Genomic DNA, 16,577 nt, shown 5'->3' with positions numbered 1-16,577 from the left:
TGAATCCCTCCAAGGCAGTGGCAACAGACTGCAGTGGTCAGAGCACACATTTGGGCTCAAAGCATCCTGGGTTCCAGTCCCAGCACTGCCACTTCCTGGCTGTGGGACTCAGGGCAAGTGTCTTCCCTCTCAAGAGCCTCAGGGTCCTCATCCATGGAATGTGCCTGGTCATCTGCTCCCTTGAGGCTATCTGGTGATTGACATCAAGGCCATGCGAGCCATTGCATGCGAATCATCAGGAACTGGACGCAAGGGAATCGATCGGTGAATGCTTGTCCATCAGCAAGTGTCTGAGGAGTCAGAGGGCACAGGCCCGGGCTGGGGAGAAATCTGCGGGAGCTGCCAAGGTGCACGTACACCTCAGCCAAGGCCCTGGTGCATAGTAGGGCCTCAGAAAACACTGGCTGAGACCTGTTGTGGCTTTTGTGGTGGGGGACCCCGTGGAACGGCTGAGGCTGGGGGTGGGAGGGAGGCCTGCCTTGGTCTCACGTGTGCCCTGGGGTTGAAGGTCGGCCACCTCTGCGGTGCCAAGCGTCAGTTTCTGGGGGACTCAGGGTCTGTCCCCGATCCCTGGGACCCGCCTTCCGCTTTGCTCCTGAGGCTGCCTCTCTGCTCACTTCCTCACTCCCCACCCGGCTCTCAGCACACCCGCTGCACGGTGTGGAGGGGCAGGAGCCAGGTGAAGATATCCATGGGGAAGGGGTTGGAAGGAGAGAGAGGTGCAAGCCTTGAGGCCCGGAGGGTGGTGACTTCCCAGCATCCTGCCTCTGAGAGCTGCTCTCGCCTGCTTTCCAGATGAGCTGCCTTATCTCAGGTGCCTGCGGTGCACAGTGCTCCAGCTCACACCTATGGCTTGTGGTGAGTGCCCCGACCTCGTCCATGAGAAGGCAGGTACCTGCTGAGTGCACAGTAGGATCCTGGGAGGTCTCAGGTTGAGGGAGCCAGAAATAGTCCAGTGTCACTCATCACACCAGAGCGGGGTTCCCCAAATCCGGACCATCAACCCGGATACCGGCACCTGGGAGGGGACTGAATCTCTGTCAGAATCAGAGTGTCCACGGGCGAGGCATCAACCCAGCAGCCAGGGAGGCAGACAGCAAAGCACCAACAAATAAGGCAGAAACCCACATGAAGCCTGTCTTTAAGGGAGGGGTACACACAGAGCCTGCCTCCTGGGGGTACGGCCCAGGCCATCACTCGGAAGGGTGGCACTAGTGGTGGACTCCTGCTGCCTGCTTGGAATTCGTACTCATTTTTGAGCCAAGTGATGGGGTGTGTTTGCTTTCCACCGGGTCTGGGTCAGGATCCACGTCTGCTTGAGGGAGTGGAACCTGTTCTTGGGGCAAAGAGCCAAGCAACGGGTGGCTGGGCAGGTGGGCTGCGGTCTTTACACTACTCTCTCCTTCCTCTTAACCTGGAGCCTTGTCCTCCAAGCTGTGGACATCACTGAGATACCCAGAAAAGCCCCAGATGGCCCCTTCCTGCTACAGAGTCCTTCCCAGAGTTCCAAAGTGTCTCTGCCCTCACTGTCGTCTGCCTGGGGAATGAAAGTTTAGCCTCAGCCCCTCAGGGATCGCACAGCCCGTGAAGACTCAGGGACCTAGGCTGGCCTTGGCCTCACCGGGAGAGCCCTGCTTCCATGGAGAAGTACCCTGGAGCCTCCCGAAGAGCCTCGGGTCATGGTCATGGGCAATGGGCTGTCCAGGTCTGCCTGCAGCTTTCTCCCATGAAATAGGCTGTCTTGCCTATGATGGTTTCTCCTCTACCTGCTGGAGGTGTGAGGATGTCACTGTGAGGCCTACCTCGCTGTCCTTAGGACTCGGGAAGAGGGATGAGGTCCTAAAATTGTGTGGCTGATGAGGGAGGGAATCCTGGACAGCGACTCCAGAGATGGGGCGGGGCAGGTAGGTCCTGAGGGATGTCTGTGGAGCCTGTCCCTTGGTGGGAGGGACAGTGGCACCAGCTCTCGGCCCTCCACCCCACCCTTGCTCCTGTGAATCGCCACTATGTTTGACTAGGGGCACACAGTGTAGATCATGAAGCTGTGGACCGGAGCCTGTGGAAACTCATGGTCGGCCCCCTTCAGGGGCATCTCTGTCCTTCCCAGCACCGGACCCACCCACACCTGCCTGTCTTTTAGGCAGAGGCGGCCCCCGCCTGTCCCCGCGGGGGACAGATCCGCGGGCTGCTCAGAGCCACACCTGCCCAGGAAAGGAGGAAACATCTGACTGATTTCACAACTTTAATGTAACACAGATACCCAAAACACGACAGCACGAGAGAAGCACACAATGAAAGCAGGAAGGGCATAGAGTGCGTCATCTTGCATGCCATCTTCCATGGACGGGGAGAAGCGGGCCTGGAGTGCTCTGTCGGGGACCGGGCAGCGGAGGCACTCTGGCTTGGCGGGGGACTGCCGCAGCTCCTCAGGGCTGCCTGGAACCAGGAGACACAAAAGCCGGAGTAGAGGTGTCAATGCATGTGAGGGACAGCAAGGACACACTGAGTGTCTTGTCAGGCTCTCCTCGTTCCCCCAGGCCACCCCAGGCCTGCCCCTGATACCTGCCAGCCCCTCTCCACCCCAGCCTCCAGAGTCCCGTGTAATGACCTCCAATCTTACTGAATCCAGGAGAAGAAGCTGGCACTGGTTCTGGCAGCGTTTCTGGTCCGGATGGTGGAGCTGGTGCTGGGGCCATCGAGCATGCTGGCGCTGGCCGCGCCATTGGTGCCACTGCTGACACCAGCCCTCCAGGTACCTCTCCTGTTGGCACGGTTGCTATTCAGAATGTACTGATGGTATCTGGCCCAGAAAGCAAAGGGGATCCTGGACCAGGCGTCGCCAAAATCTCCGTCCTCATCCCAGGTCAGGAGCTCCACCTGGATATCGTCCCAGCTCCACCGTCCAATCAGAGCTTCCTCCCCGATGTTCATCTGGGCCCTCATCTGGGCCCTGGCATGCTCCTCGGCCATATCCACATCCATCGTCTTGAAAGCATCATCCACAGCCTCCAAGAAATGAGCCCTCCATTCCCGGGGGTCTCGGTTCTGATACTGCGATGGAAGCACAGCAACCGTTTGCACACTTACCCTACCTCGCTCAGCACCCGCTTCCCGCCTTTCACTCACTTAAGTGCTTTGCGAAGTCATGTGAAAGACCCACACGACTGAAATCAGGCTCCCGTCATTCCGCGCCAGACCTGGGATTTCACCCCGTCCACTCCCTACAGCCTGCGAACCGGCGTCAGTGACTTGGGAACCCTGCTGGGCCTTGGCATCTTCACTGGACAAACGGCGTCAGGAGGCCGGGACCAAGACACAAACCAGGTATGGGGAGATGCAGCCAGAACACGGGCTCTGCCTTACCTGGGCGATGAATCTCAGCACCCTCATCTTGCTGGTCTCATGGCAGGCGCGCAGACCCCAGAGGAACTCATACTCGGGTGGGCTGCTATTGGGGACCTTCTTGTATTCCAAGTACCTGCGTGAGAGAGGACAACAAACCTCTGCTCCCAGACAGGCACACCTGTGGCTGTTCCAGTGGCTCCCAGGTAGTTCCTTCCCAGCCCTGAGGCTGCAGCTCGGCTGCTGCAGGAGGCCTGCCCTGGCCCTGCACCCCCTGCCCCCACTTCCACACCGGCTCCCAGGGTTTCTGCCTCCTAAATGGAGGGGCTCACACCCCTAGGCCACTGGTCCTGCCCAGTAGACATGGGGGGGTGTGTAGGGGGCACGTGTAGGGTACTTGTTCAGAGGAAGGCCACGAGTTTTGCGCCCCTTGTCACAATAACCCAGATTCCTGCTGGGTCTGGTGTAAGCAGGAGCCATTTCCTCAGGCTCCATGCTCTGAGCACAACCCACCATGGGGCTTGTCTGTGACCTGACGGAACCCTGGGAGAATCCATCCTAGAAAACGACTGTATGGGGAGAAACAGTCAACCAAGAGTAGGGGACTCCACGCATACTCCCAAACACCTGTGAACGTGTGTTTGCGGGGCGGCAGATGGACGAACATGCACACGGGGCCTTTGTGAGGGCACGGGAGATCTCCAAGCACTGATGATGGGGTGAGCCTGGGCTAGAAAATCAGCAGGGCCAGGCTCCAGGCCCAGATGGGCCTTACCCCCGTCAGGGCCATGATCAGGTTTCTACTCTCTGAGTCCCAGGCCCGTGAGATGTAAAGCCGGGACACTGCCTACAGGGCAGGTGCTGAAGGAGGTGGGGGCTGTACTGTTCCACCCGGTGTTTACAGACCGCAAGTGCTCCCTTTCCCCAGGCCTCCCTGGAATTGTCCCCGTGCCCCCGACACTCGCATCCTCCCACGCCACACTCACACCAGACACCCATCCCTCTGGTGTTAAGACACGGGCCGGGAATGGCGTCCTCAGCCAGAGCAGCACCCGAGGAAGGCCTGAGTGGGGGCAAAGATACTCACTTCTGCTTCACAAAGTCCTCTGTAATGAGTTTCCTCAGATCGCCAAGGAATGGGTGCCTCACCCTGAGTGCAAGGAAAGGAAGGCGTGACTAGAGAGAGTGGCAGTGCCTGGGTTGAGCAGGAGCGCTCCCAGCAGGACTGAGGGCCTCCTAGCCTGTGAGGCGTCCTCACGGACGCCTGGGCTGGCAGCAGAGGCCAGGCCGCCACTTGTCAGCAGGGCCCCAGGGAGGGGCTGGATGGAGCCCGAGGTCTGCTGGTGTCTCTGAGGTCTCGTGTGGGAACAGAGAGGGCACACGGGGCAGAAGAGGGCTCGGGGTTCAGGACCATTTCCCCACGCACCCTGGTGCAGCCTTGGCGCTCTACCTAGTCCAGGATGCCACGCCCCACAGAGACCGCTAGGCCACTGCAATCCCGGGGCCTCCTGTGCCCAAGGACACACTGAGGAGCGGGGCCAGGAGCCCCCAAACATACCCGGGGCGCAGTCCCATCTTGCGGAGTGCCTCCCAGAGGACAGCTGTGAGAAGAGATGAGGTACAACAGTTTAGCAGACGGAGGGAGGTGAGACGACGGGCAACCCCCCAGCTGCCTGTCCAGCCACTCACCCTCGCTGGCGCGGTTGCCATTCATGAAGATGACACCCAGAATCACCAAGAGGAGACTCAGCCTGGGAGTGTCCTTGGTCCTGAAGGCGTAGAAAGAGGGATCCTGTCCAGCAGCCATTTGCCCAGGTGACCACAGCCGGCTCACCCAACTAGCCTCTCCCACACTGCTGGGCTACAGGGCAGTTCCTCCCACTCTGTATGGCTTGCTATACCTGGTCCAGACAATTCCTTCCTCGGCCTGAGACTGAGGCCCTTCATCCATCAAATGTGGATGCTAACACCTCTTCCCAGGGCTCTGTCGAGGATGGGGTTAGGCGGGGAGCAGACGATTGGCAACCCTGAGACCAGAGGCACACCCTGATCTTCCCTGCCCTTTGCCCACTGCATCTGGAGCATGACTCCACTGGAGACCCCCGCCCCCCACTCTCCCCTTTCCCCGCCCCCTGCCCGAGGCCCACTCTGCCAAGCCCTGGCTGGGACCTTAGCAGAGAGAGGCAATCAAGAAGCCTGCTTTCCCAGGAAGACAGGGGCGGGAAGGGTGGGCAGGGCTGAAACCCAGAGAGCCGCAAAGCCTCGCCCCAAGCTACTTGCCCCTGCCCGCCCTTAGCTGCTCAGCACTGCTAACTCTGGGTGGGAGCCGTGCTAGGCCCCTCGGCCCTACTTTCCCGTCTCTCGAGAGGAGGGGCCAGGCACCACCAAGGAAGACCACCGGCCTCCTGTGCTTTCTCACTTTCCCAGGAGGCGGGCTGACGAATCCCGTGTGCAGACGAGAATGTACAGGTGCTCTTCCTTGTCAATTTCCTTCAGGTGGATCCCGAACTTCTACAGCGGGGAGAAAACGGAATGTGAGATCAAACATCCACGCCGGGTGTCCTGCAGGCGGTCATTCAATTCCCTGTTAGAACTCTTTCTTGGCGGGGAACCCCAAGCCCTGGAGGAGGAGGGAGAGGAGAGGCCATGGAGGAAGTGCCCTGTGGGAGCAGTGACACTGGCTGAGACAACGGGAGCCACCTCAGGAGACCACAGGCGCTCAGAGAGCACGGGAGGAAGGAGGGGAGGAGGCTTGCAGAGGAAGCTCCCAGGTGCAGAGGCCGGGGAGGGCTTCCCTCCAGAGCGTGCAGTCCGGCCCCTGGGCCTTGAGGGGATGCAGAGGGGGGAGGCGGGCAAGGGTTCCCTGCTGCTCCTGCTCCACAGAGCTGCCCTCGGCCCCACGCCCACCTTTTCCAGAGTGTACGTTGCTCGTTCAATGATCTCAGGGAAGTGTTCGTCATATTCTCGGATGACGTCCTTCAGCATGTCTGCAGCAGGGGAGGGGTGGGCAAAGCCCCAGGGCTGAGCAGCAGCCACAGAGCTACAGCCTTTCCGTCAGCCCTGCTGAGGGGAGCACGCTCAGGACCCCACAGCGTGCCAATGGAGCCATCGGCCAGGCCCGATCTGTGTGTGTTTGGCGGGGAGAGGGCATCTGGTGGGAGGCCCGCAGGGCAGGGTGGTGGGAGGGGGGAAGGACAGAGTTCAGGGAGGGGGCAGAGGCTGCCCACCTGAGCGCTTGATGGGGATCTTCTTGTAGTCTTTAATCATCAGATATTTCACCAACTTATTTGCCTGGAGAAGGAAGAGCGCACGGGGAGATCAAAGCGTGGGTGACCTCAAAGAACTGGCCCAGAAGGGAGGAGAGGAGGGAGACAGGGGAAGGGCAGGCTTCCTTCTTACCCTCTCTTGCAGAAGGGCCACATTGCGGGGTGGCAAGCACAGCACGTGCCTTGAGGGTACCTGGGACCTCAGGGCCATGGAGGGCCGAGGGGCCATCTGAGGCCGCGCAGTCGTCAGCAGGGGCTGCGATGCCCTCCAGGTTGGTGGGACCGCAGGAGGCTCTCTCTCCTCCTCGCTGCTCTCATATTCGTCATCCAGGTGCTTGGACTGTACCATTAGACAGAGGAGAGACTCAGGGCGCCCAGGCTCCCTGAGTCGCCTGGCACACATCTTAGCCAGAGCAGGTACTTGGAAATAAGGGTAGTAGATGACACGTGGATGACACGTGCCCAGTGCTACTAAGTGCCAGGCACTGAGCCAACCGCTTCTCCCTCCAGGCCCAAGGGTAGGGACTACGTGGAGTAAAAACATGCTGGGAAGCTTGGCTTGGAGAAACATGGACAAGCTGAGAGAAGAGGGAGGGGAAGAAGAGGGAGAGGAAGGGAGGGGAGGAGGCAGAGAGCTGAGAGGCAGAGAAAGCAGGGGAGCGAGGAGGGTGGGAGAAAGCAGGGAGGTCTCACCTTCTTTGTCCTCTGCCTCCCATTCTGGCCCAGGGCTCCGCACTCTGCTGAGAAGTGGCAGCTGCACTCTCAGGCTCAGGGATGCTCGTGGCCATCTTGGCCTTGGCGGCAGCTGCCGCCACAACATTCTGAGGCTCCACCCAGCGAGTCTTGGCGAGAGCCTTCCCGGACTTGGTCGTCTTGGGCCGGGTGGCCGCCCCCTCCCCGGCAGAGGCTGCCTGGGTGCCCCTGGAGGCAACGCTGGGGCCCTCTGTGGCAGCCTCTTGGGCCGGGGCAGGTCTCTTGGGGCGTGGGAAGGCCATGCCACTGACACCTGCCGGCTGGCTGAAATCAAAGGCGTCGTTCTGACCCAGGAAGGCTGTCTTGGGTCGGGTGGCATCCATCTCACCTGCACGCGAGGCCTGGGGGAAAGCACAGGCCGTACTAGGGCCCTCGGCTGCAGCCTCCTGGGCCTGGGAGGATGTCTGCGGCTGTGGGGACCTTGCTGGAGCCCCAGGGGCAGCCATCTCGCTGTTGACTAGCATCTGGGAGCTGTGCGGAGAAGCGATGCTTGTCTCAGGGGTGGCTGCCGGAGCCTGGGCAGCAGATGTCACGGGCTGGGTATCGCCTCCTGACGCCTGGTGGGTGGCCACCGGGTGGTGGTTAGCGACCACCTGATTGTAGGTGGCACGGGCAGCAGTGGCAGCAGCCCGGGCAGCTTGGTTAGAGGCGGCGGCCCGGGCTACGTTGGCAGCACGGGCAGCCGTCTCATTGGCAAGTGTTTCTGGATCCATCCGAAATGCCTCCAGCAGAGTTCTGGCCAGCACTGGGTTTTCCAGTTCCCAGGGCTCATTCTGCAAGACCAGGGAGGGGAAAGGAGGGCAGGGCAGAGCAGGGGAGGGGAGGGGAGGGGAGGGGAGGGGAGGGCAGGGCAGGGCATGGCATGGCAGGGGAGGGGAAGGCAGATAGCTCTACACAGATAGCTCCCCCTGTGTCGGCCAGCCTCCGACCAGCCCCCGGGCCCTCCCAGCACTTCCCGCCCCACATCCGTCCCCGCCCAGCTTCCCCCACCCCCACCCCCGGCTGCTCCCAGTAGGAGAGGGAAGGTTTGGGTAAGCTGGGCAGTCCTTCCCCCTTCAACTCCAGCCCTCATCGGCCCCCTCCTCCCATCCTCCCTGACGTCACAAGAGAGAAGGCCCAGGGCTAGCAGGTGGCCGAGGAGGGGCCTCACCGCTAAGATGCGAAAGCCTGGACCCAAGCTCCCAAAGGCTCTGAGGATGCGGATGTCAAAGCTGGTGAGGGCACCGTAGCCTCCGAAAGCACCAAATTCTTCATAGTCGTTGCCTTCAACCATGTCTTCCTCCCCGACTTCATCACTACCCTCGTCCATGTCTTCAACGTTGTACCCTTCAGATTCCTTGCGGTAGCTTCCCTCTGCCATGCTGGGGGTCCCAAGGAGAAGAGGGCTCAGCCTGAGAGGGATGAGGAGGCCTCCTCAGGGGGAGGGGGCGGGATCCAGCAGGAGGCGGGATCTCTCAGGAGGTGGAGGGCTGCAGTCACCGGGTTCCCAGGCAGTGTAAGGTTGGGGCGGGGTGAGGGCTGCTGGGGTAGATTCCCTCAGAGACAGAGCCCTAGGAGGACAGAGGAGGTCGGCGGAGACCCTGCACTGAAAGGGGAGTTTAGGTCACACAGGCTCCCCAGACCAGCGGCTGGACTGGAACAAGGGGTGGACTGGCGAGCTTCAGTCCAGAGAGTCCCAGAAGAGATGCTTTGAGAGAGGGAAATAAAGCGCCTCGATTTAATGGCTGGAGCAGGGGGCCAGGATGCTGGGGAGGAGAAGGCATGAGAAGGCTCAGACAACGGGGACTGCTGGAAGCTCTGGGAAAATGAATCCCAGCGACCCTCTAAGTCGCAGTGGGGGGAGGGAGGGATTCAGGTGATTCAGGTCTAGGCTGGACTCATACAGGAGTGCTCACGAGGGATGGAGTGGGGTTCCGTTGGGGGGGGGTCCTCGGACTAGGCGAGGCTCGAACTGGAAGCGCTGCAGGTCTCAAAGGCCAGGATCGCAACTCGGGGAAGGGGCAAAGCCGTCAGTTGGGTTGCACCGATCTCAGAATGGTTGGAGTGGGGTGGGGCCTCCGCGCTAAGGCAGCTCAGCACGGAGCACACGCGTCCGCTAAAGGTGTTCAGATGGTGGGCTCCGGTGTTAAGCAGGGCTCGAATCGGGCAGCCTGGGTCTGGTGGCCGTGGTGGGGGGCGGCTCCTTTGTTGACCACGGGTCTAATGGGGTTCAAGTTCTGCGTGCTTCGGCTTTGTTCACATCCGGGGGCGGGGGTGGGGTGGGGAGGAAGGGCACAGCGTACCCGGTTCCACTTGCCCTCTCCCGGTCCTGTCTGGGGCTGGATCCTTACCTTCCCTGGGGCTCCAATGGCGTCCGTCCTCAGCACCAGGAACCCCGCAGCCGCGCCCTCGCCTACTGCTGCCAGCACAGCAGCTCCCACCACCCCGCCCCTTTTCTCCCCGCACCCCCCCACCCCCCGCGGCTGGGCAGCCTGCGCATGCGCGGACCCCTCCAGCCGGCCCGCTCTCCCAACAAAAGCCTTTTCCACCAGGTCCCCTGTGCGCATGCGGTTCCGCCAGTGGGTGGGCGGGGTGGGGTGGGGGCGTTTTCTCCCTCCCGCCAGCTTCCCCTCACTGTCAACCCCTCCGCCCCCGCGACACCGACCGGGGACGCGGGCACGCGCGCCCTGTATTGCGGTTCCAACCCATCCATCACATACCCTCAGTCCCCCCACTTTTGCACAATGCTTCTCAGCCCTGCCCTCCCCCTTGCCTCAGCTCCTCCGGTGTGGTCTGGAATACACTGAGCCCTGCTTCCCCAGCATGAATGACCCCTAGGTCACCAATACAGAGGTCTCTGGGCCGGTCGGTAACTGCAACGGGAGAAATGGAAATGGCGAGAGGACACCAGCTCCCCGTGTGTTCTCCTCCACTATCCCCGTCTAGGGCCCCCAGACACACTGGGAACATCTGCTTCCCCAGCCACTCTTCGGGCAGCTTGTGTGTGCTGGGCATTATCTTCCTCTCACGGCAGCCCTGGGAAGTGGGTGTCAGCACCCCCATTTTACAGATCAGGAAGCTGAGGCACAGACGCATTGCCGTGAACTCACGCGACAAGGCCACAGAGCCAGTGAGGTGAAAATGCAGCATTTGGGCTCGGGTCTTCCTGACTCCAAAACCCGTGTTCCATTAGCCCTGGCCCCGGGGATCGAGGCACCCTCCCCTCTCCAGTTTGGGCAGCAGATCCGCTCCACCTCCCCTGCCCTGGGAACATCTGTCCCAACAAACCGGGTTTCCCCTCTCTGAGACCTAAGCTCATGCTCTGCATCCCAGGGGGAACAGGTAGGGGGCCCCAGGCCCACCCCTTGCCTGCTCTATATGGGCCCATCCAGGTGTGCGAATTGCTCCTCGGGGTCCACTCCCTGCTCTGACTGTCAGGCCCCTTCGCTGTGAGTGGCACAAATAGGCTGTCCCTGAGGCCTTCCTGGTGCCCGCTGGAGCGGCCAGGACAATCAGGCACTTGTGTGTCTGAGTCATGGCAAACCCTGATTCGGAGTAAATGTTTGGCCTGGTTCCTTCCACGGCCGGGCCCTCGTGTGGATGGAAGCTCTCAGCTGGACTTCCAAATTCCAGGGACAGAGTGCTGGGTCAGTCTGTCGCTAGCTGTGTGAGCCCACTCCGGTCACTGGACAGCTCTGAGCCTGGTTTCTCAATATGCAAAATGGGAAGCAAAAGGAGAACTTACTGGTGTCCCACCCAAGGGCGCACATGCTCCAGACTCACAGAAGAAAATCCTATGCTCCCATTTCAAATTGCACCTCTTTGTTTTAAAAGAACAAACAAACATAGTGGACTTTTATATTCGTTTTTCTATCAGCCTCTCCAGGACCCCTGTGTCTGAATGGAAGCTATTGCTAGGACCAGAGCTTTTACTCTCCAGTGACCAACATCAATTCTGCCTGGCTGGATGGCTTTCCTCAGCTGTTGCATAGCAACCTTCCCTGTCAGCTAGCTGCTTGTGTCTCTCAGCCCTTCTTGTGTAACACGTTTCTGTACGACGTGACCAGACCTTAGAAGTGAAAGTCTTGACGAGCTGCTGTGCGCTAATAGAAAATGCCATGTTCCCTTCTCATTTTGAAACTGGGGTTGTTGTGTTTTTGTTTTTTTTAACCAAAATCCATAGTGGACTTTTACACTTGTTTTATTTTATTTTTATTCCTATTTTTTCTCTTTCTTCTTTTTTCTTAATGGAGATGTAATTGACTTTGAACATTATACTACTTGACATCTCCACGTGGGTGTCTCAAGGGCTCCTCACAGTGAGTCTGTCTCATTGTGGTATTGGGATAGCCACCCCTCCCACACACTCACATCCCCCGTCTCTCTTGTTTTTAAAACTTCTATCTTCACAATCTCAGCACATGGCACCACGACGCACACAGCTACTCACTTCAGAAAAGGGAAGTCAACTACCACCAAAAAGTCAACTGCCCTTTTGTCATACACTGCACCCAGGTGGGAGACCTCTGCAGCTCTCCAGCACTGCCTCTCTGTGCAGCTCTCACCCCTCCTTTACTCCCAGAATATTCTAGTCACATTGGCCTCTTGGAATTCTCAACTCTGTCTCCTTCACTCATTGAGCTCTGTTTGTGTTCAGTCTTTCTGTGCTGCAGCCTGGGAACTCTATCCAGGCAAGAAGCTGGGCTTGGGGGGAATCGGACAACCCAGGGAATCACCTTGTTAATTTCCCTTGTGTTGGGGACCCCTTATCCTGTGTGTCTCATGGTGCCATGATGTAAAGCTTTATAACATTTTTGATTTATAGATGTTTAGGTGGCAGAGCGAATCAGATTCCTGTTAATTCATCGTGGCCAGAAGCATGATCAATTTTTCTTACATTCAGATGTTTTAACTGTGAACTATGCTTTTAAGATGTATCCACTCTGCTATGCGTAGTCTAATTCTGTCTACGTGACCCGTAGGAATAACACATAGTTAGTGTGCATGCGTGATGCGTTACTTATCTGTTCCCCCAGGGACAGACAATCATATTTCTCATCTAAGGTAATAAACACCCATTCAAGATTTCTCAGCAGGAGTTTGTCATATTGGGTTTCAATGGTTGCTTTTTAAGAAAATTTTTTGAAGAAAAGTGGAGAGACTAGTAGAGGGGCCAGGATAGAAACATCCAGAAACCAGAGTGTTTGTCGTTCCACCATACTGAAGAGAAACAATTATGAGTTGTACAAGGGAGATGGCAATCCTTGTTCCCCATTCATTCCTTGGTATCACTTTGACAATTTCCATTATCTTGAGAACCCCTTATTCTGTGTGGTACATGAAGCCATGGTATAAGCTCTATAACTTTTGATTTATAGATATTTAGTTGATAGAGGAAATCAGATTCTTGTTAACTTTGTAATATCTGGCAGTATAAGTATCCATCCTGACTTCTTTCAGTGATTGTTATGCTTTTAATATTGTATCCAAATTTCTATTATCAACTGTAAATTGTCACTTGCTGTGAGCACTTGCCATCTACCTCTACAAGGGTTAAATCATGTGTTTCTGCAGCTGTTGACCTTCAACACTTCCCGAAGTAATTTCAGGTTGGCGATCAGAACTGAGGCCCTCTGTGCTTTGGGGAAACTCCTAGAACAAGTCTTCCGATAGTTAGCCATTTTTACAAGTTAATTTTATGAGACCAATCCTTGCATCTTCTCATATCTAGAAAAGCACTAAATCTCTTTATCTGACATCAGCTCCTCATGAGGAGCAGAAAGCTTTTGTAAAGATAAGTGCTTGATTGTATGAAGTCCCCTTTCACCAAAATCATGTATATTGACCCTCTCCCCCTATCTCTTTGGAGCAGTTTCTCAGAGCTATCTGAGGTGCTATCTCCTGCACTATAGCCCTCAAATAAAACTTGCCCCAAATAAACGTTAATGTACAATTTTCACATTGTGCAGTTTTTTAAAGTCAACACTATGTACAGTTAATACACGATGAGCATTCATGATATTTTTCAATCTCCTTACCCTAAGGTCTAGGTTTTACCTTTATTCCTAGACAAGTATAAAATGAGACAAGTATAGGCTCATTAAGAAGACCAAAGACAAGAATTAGAGGACACTTCAGAAGGAACAACGTAAGTCAGAAGAAAGTGGCATACCATTCTTAAAACAATAAATAAGCATCCACTCAGAATTTTATACTCAATGAATATCTGTTTAAAACTGAAGTTGAAATAAAAGGTTTTATACATACTTAAGCTGAAATAATTCATCACCAATAGATTACAAGATGTCCTTCATGCACAAGAAAAATAAATGGAAATATGGTCTACACAAATGAGTAAACAATACTGTAATGGTAGATATGAAAGTAGATATAATCAATTAATTTTTACATTTAAGAATAATCTATTATTGATGATGTAAAGCAAAAATTCATAACAATACATTATTACTGTGTATATATGTGCTTAGTTACTCAGTTGTGTCTGACTCTTGCAACCCCATAGGCTGTAGCCTGCCAGTCTCCTGTGTCCATGGGATTCTCCAGGCAAGAATACTGGAGTGGGTTACCATTTCCTTCTCCAGGGGATCTTCTTGACCCAGGGATCAAACCCAGGTCTCCTGCATTGCTGTCAGACTCTTATAATAAGTCATGTGAAATTTATTTCTTGGGAAATAATAGCACAAAGACTGGGGGTGGGGTGTACATAAGATTTTACATCTACTTGTGAAGTGGTATAATATTATTTGAATGCAGATTGTGATATACTAAAGAAGTATCAAATGTAACACTAACATACCTATTGAAAGAATTATGGCTAGTGAACCTATATGGGAGATAATGAAATCATGAAGTGCTCATTTAATTTAAAATGTTTTAAAGAGATAAAATGAAACAACAGATGACCAAATAGAAAAAAACATGGTAGCTTTAAATCCAGCCATATCAATAACAAAATACAAATTGTCTAAACGTACCAATTAAATTTAGAGGTTGAGAAATTGGATTCCTTTTTCTTTTAATTGACTTTATTTTTAAAAGCAGTTTTAGGTTCGTATCAAAATTGAGCAGAAGTTACAGAGCCATCCCATATACCTCCTGCCCCAACAGAGACAGAGCCTCCCCACTATCAACATCCTGCACCAGAGGGGTGTACTTCTTACAATCAGTGAATCTATATTGACATATCATTATCACCCAAAGTCCACAGTTTACATTAGGAATCGCTATTATACTTACCATGGGTTTGAACAATATGTAGCCACCATTATAATATCATACATATTAATTTCACTGCCTCCCAAATCCTCTGTGCTCCACATAGTTATCCCCCACTCTCTCCTAAATGCTAGCAACCACTGTTTTTTAAAAACTTATCTGCATAGGTTTGCCTTTCCCAGAATGTCATATAGTTGGAATCATACAATATGTACCATTTTCAGATTGGTTTCTTTCAGCGGGTAATATATGTTTAAGCTTCTTGAATGTGTTTTTAGGGCTTGATAGCTCATTTCTTTTTAGCGCTGAATTATATTCCATTATCTGGATGTGTCGCAGTTTGTTCATCCATTTGCCTACTGAAGTACATCCTGGTTGCTTCAGAAGTTATGGCAATTTTTAATAAAAGTGCTATAAACATTCATATGCAGGTTCTTGTGTGGACACAAATTTTCAGCTCATTTGGGTAAATACCAAGGAGCATGGCTGCTGGGTTACAAGGTTTAATTTTGTAAGAAACTCTCAAACTGTCTTCCAAAGTGGTTGTACAGTTTTGAATTCCCACCAACAATGAAAGGAGAGTTCCTGTTGATACACATCTTTGCAGGCATTTGGTATTGCTAGTGTTCTGGATTTTGGCCATCCTGATGGGTGTGTAGTGGTATCTCATTTTTTAAATTTGTATTTCTCTAATAACATACAATATGGAGCATGAAAAATTGGATTTTAAAAAGATCCAGCTATATACTGTTACATGAATCCCAGTTTAAATGTAAAGGTACATATAGGTTAAAAATAAAAATATGGGAAAAGATATATCAGGCTACTAAAAATCAAAACAGGGTTGTAATGGATATATTAATATCAGATAAAGCAGATTTCATAATAAAATATATTGCCAAGGATAAGAAGACTTATAAGAAGATCATCTATATTTATGATTGCCTGTGCCGTTCTTAGTCACTCAGTCATGTCCGACTCTGCGACTCCATGGACTGTAGCCTACCAGGCTCCTCTATCCATGGGAATTCTCCAGGCAAGAATACTGGAGTAGGTTTCCATGCCTTCTTCCAGGGGATCTTCCCAACCCAGGTATTGAACCCAAGTCTCCCGCATTGCAGGCGGATTCTTTACCATAAGGCCAATTCATCAAGAGGGCATAAAAATTCTAGATGTTTATACATCTATGAATGGAATTTAGAAATATATGAAAGAAAGGAAAATCCACAATTAGGGTCAGAGATTTTAAGTCTTTTCTCTCCAGTTGAACAAGTTGACAAAAAAATCAGTAAGTGTATAGAATACTTGAAAATGCTGTCACTTAAATTAGTCTAATTAATATATATTTTTAAGTTGTATTGGGGTATAATTTATTTACAATGTTGTGTTAATTTCAGGTGTACAGCAAAGTGACTCTGTTATACAAATATGTATATCTATTAGATTCTTTCCTCATTAGGCCATTATAGAGTATTGAGTAGACTTTCCTATACAATAGGTTCTTATTAGCTATCTATTTTATATATAGTCAATCCCAATCTTCCAATTTATCCCTCTTCTCCTTACCTCCCCCCAGTAACTATAAGTTTATTTTATACATATGTAACTCTATTCAGTTTTGTAGATAAGTTCATTGTCTTATCTTGTTATAGATTCCACATATAAGCCATATCATGATATTTGTCTTTTTCTTACTTCACTCAGTATGATAATTTCTAGGTTCATCCATGTTGCTGTAAATGGCATTATTTTGTTCTTTTTTAAAGGCTAAATAATATTCCATTGTATGTGTGTACCACATCTTCTTTATCCATTTCTCTGTTGATGGACATTTAGATTGCTTCCATGTCCTGGCTATTGTAAATAGTGCTACAATGGACACTGGGGTGCATGTATCTTTTCAAATTATGTTTTTCTCTGGATTTATGCCTATGACTTGGATCGCTGGATCATGTGGTAATTCAATTTTATTTTTTAAGGAACCTCCATACTGTGCTCCAT

General features: G+C 53.2%; 1 protein-coding gene and 1 non-coding gene across 2 annotated transcripts; both read right to left on the bottom strand.

The window, feature by feature from the left end:
- Window positions 1-2,608: 2,608 nt before the first annotated feature.
- LOC121818202 (melanoma-associated antigen D4-like) lies at window positions 2,609-9,769 on the bottom strand. The gene is given in 13 exon segments (XM_060407747.1): window positions 2,609-3,051; window positions 3,364-3,478; window positions 4,430-4,492; window positions 4,901-4,943; window positions 5,032-5,111; window positions 5,762-5,853; window positions 6,250-6,329; window positions 6,570-6,633; window positions 6,742-6,948; window positions 7,302-7,315; window positions 7,318-8,134; window positions 8,512-8,722; window positions 9,692-9,769. Coding segments are annotated over 12 exon segments (2,220 nt in total). The 5' UTR covers window position 8,722; window positions 9,692-9,769; the 3' UTR covers window positions 2,609-2,616.
- Window positions 3,727-3,853, bottom strand: LOC114111842 (small nucleolar RNA SNORA11). Its single transcript, XR_006058447.1, has one exon. It is a non-coding gene; the product is annotated as a small nucleolar RNA SNORA11 (small nucleolar RNA).
- Window positions 9,770-16,577: the final 6,808 nt, after the last annotated feature.

Source organism: Ovis aries, chromosome X, assembly GCF_016772045.2.
Source record: "Ovis aries strain OAR_USU_Benz2616 breed Rambouillet chromosome X, ARS-UI_Ramb_v3.0, whole genome shotgun sequence".
Taxonomy (NCBI): domain Eukaryota; kingdom Metazoa; phylum Chordata; class Mammalia; order Artiodactyla; family Bovidae; genus Ovis; species Ovis aries.
Note: the sequence above shows the minus strand (reverse complement) of the source record. Positions and strands in the feature narration are given on the sequence as shown.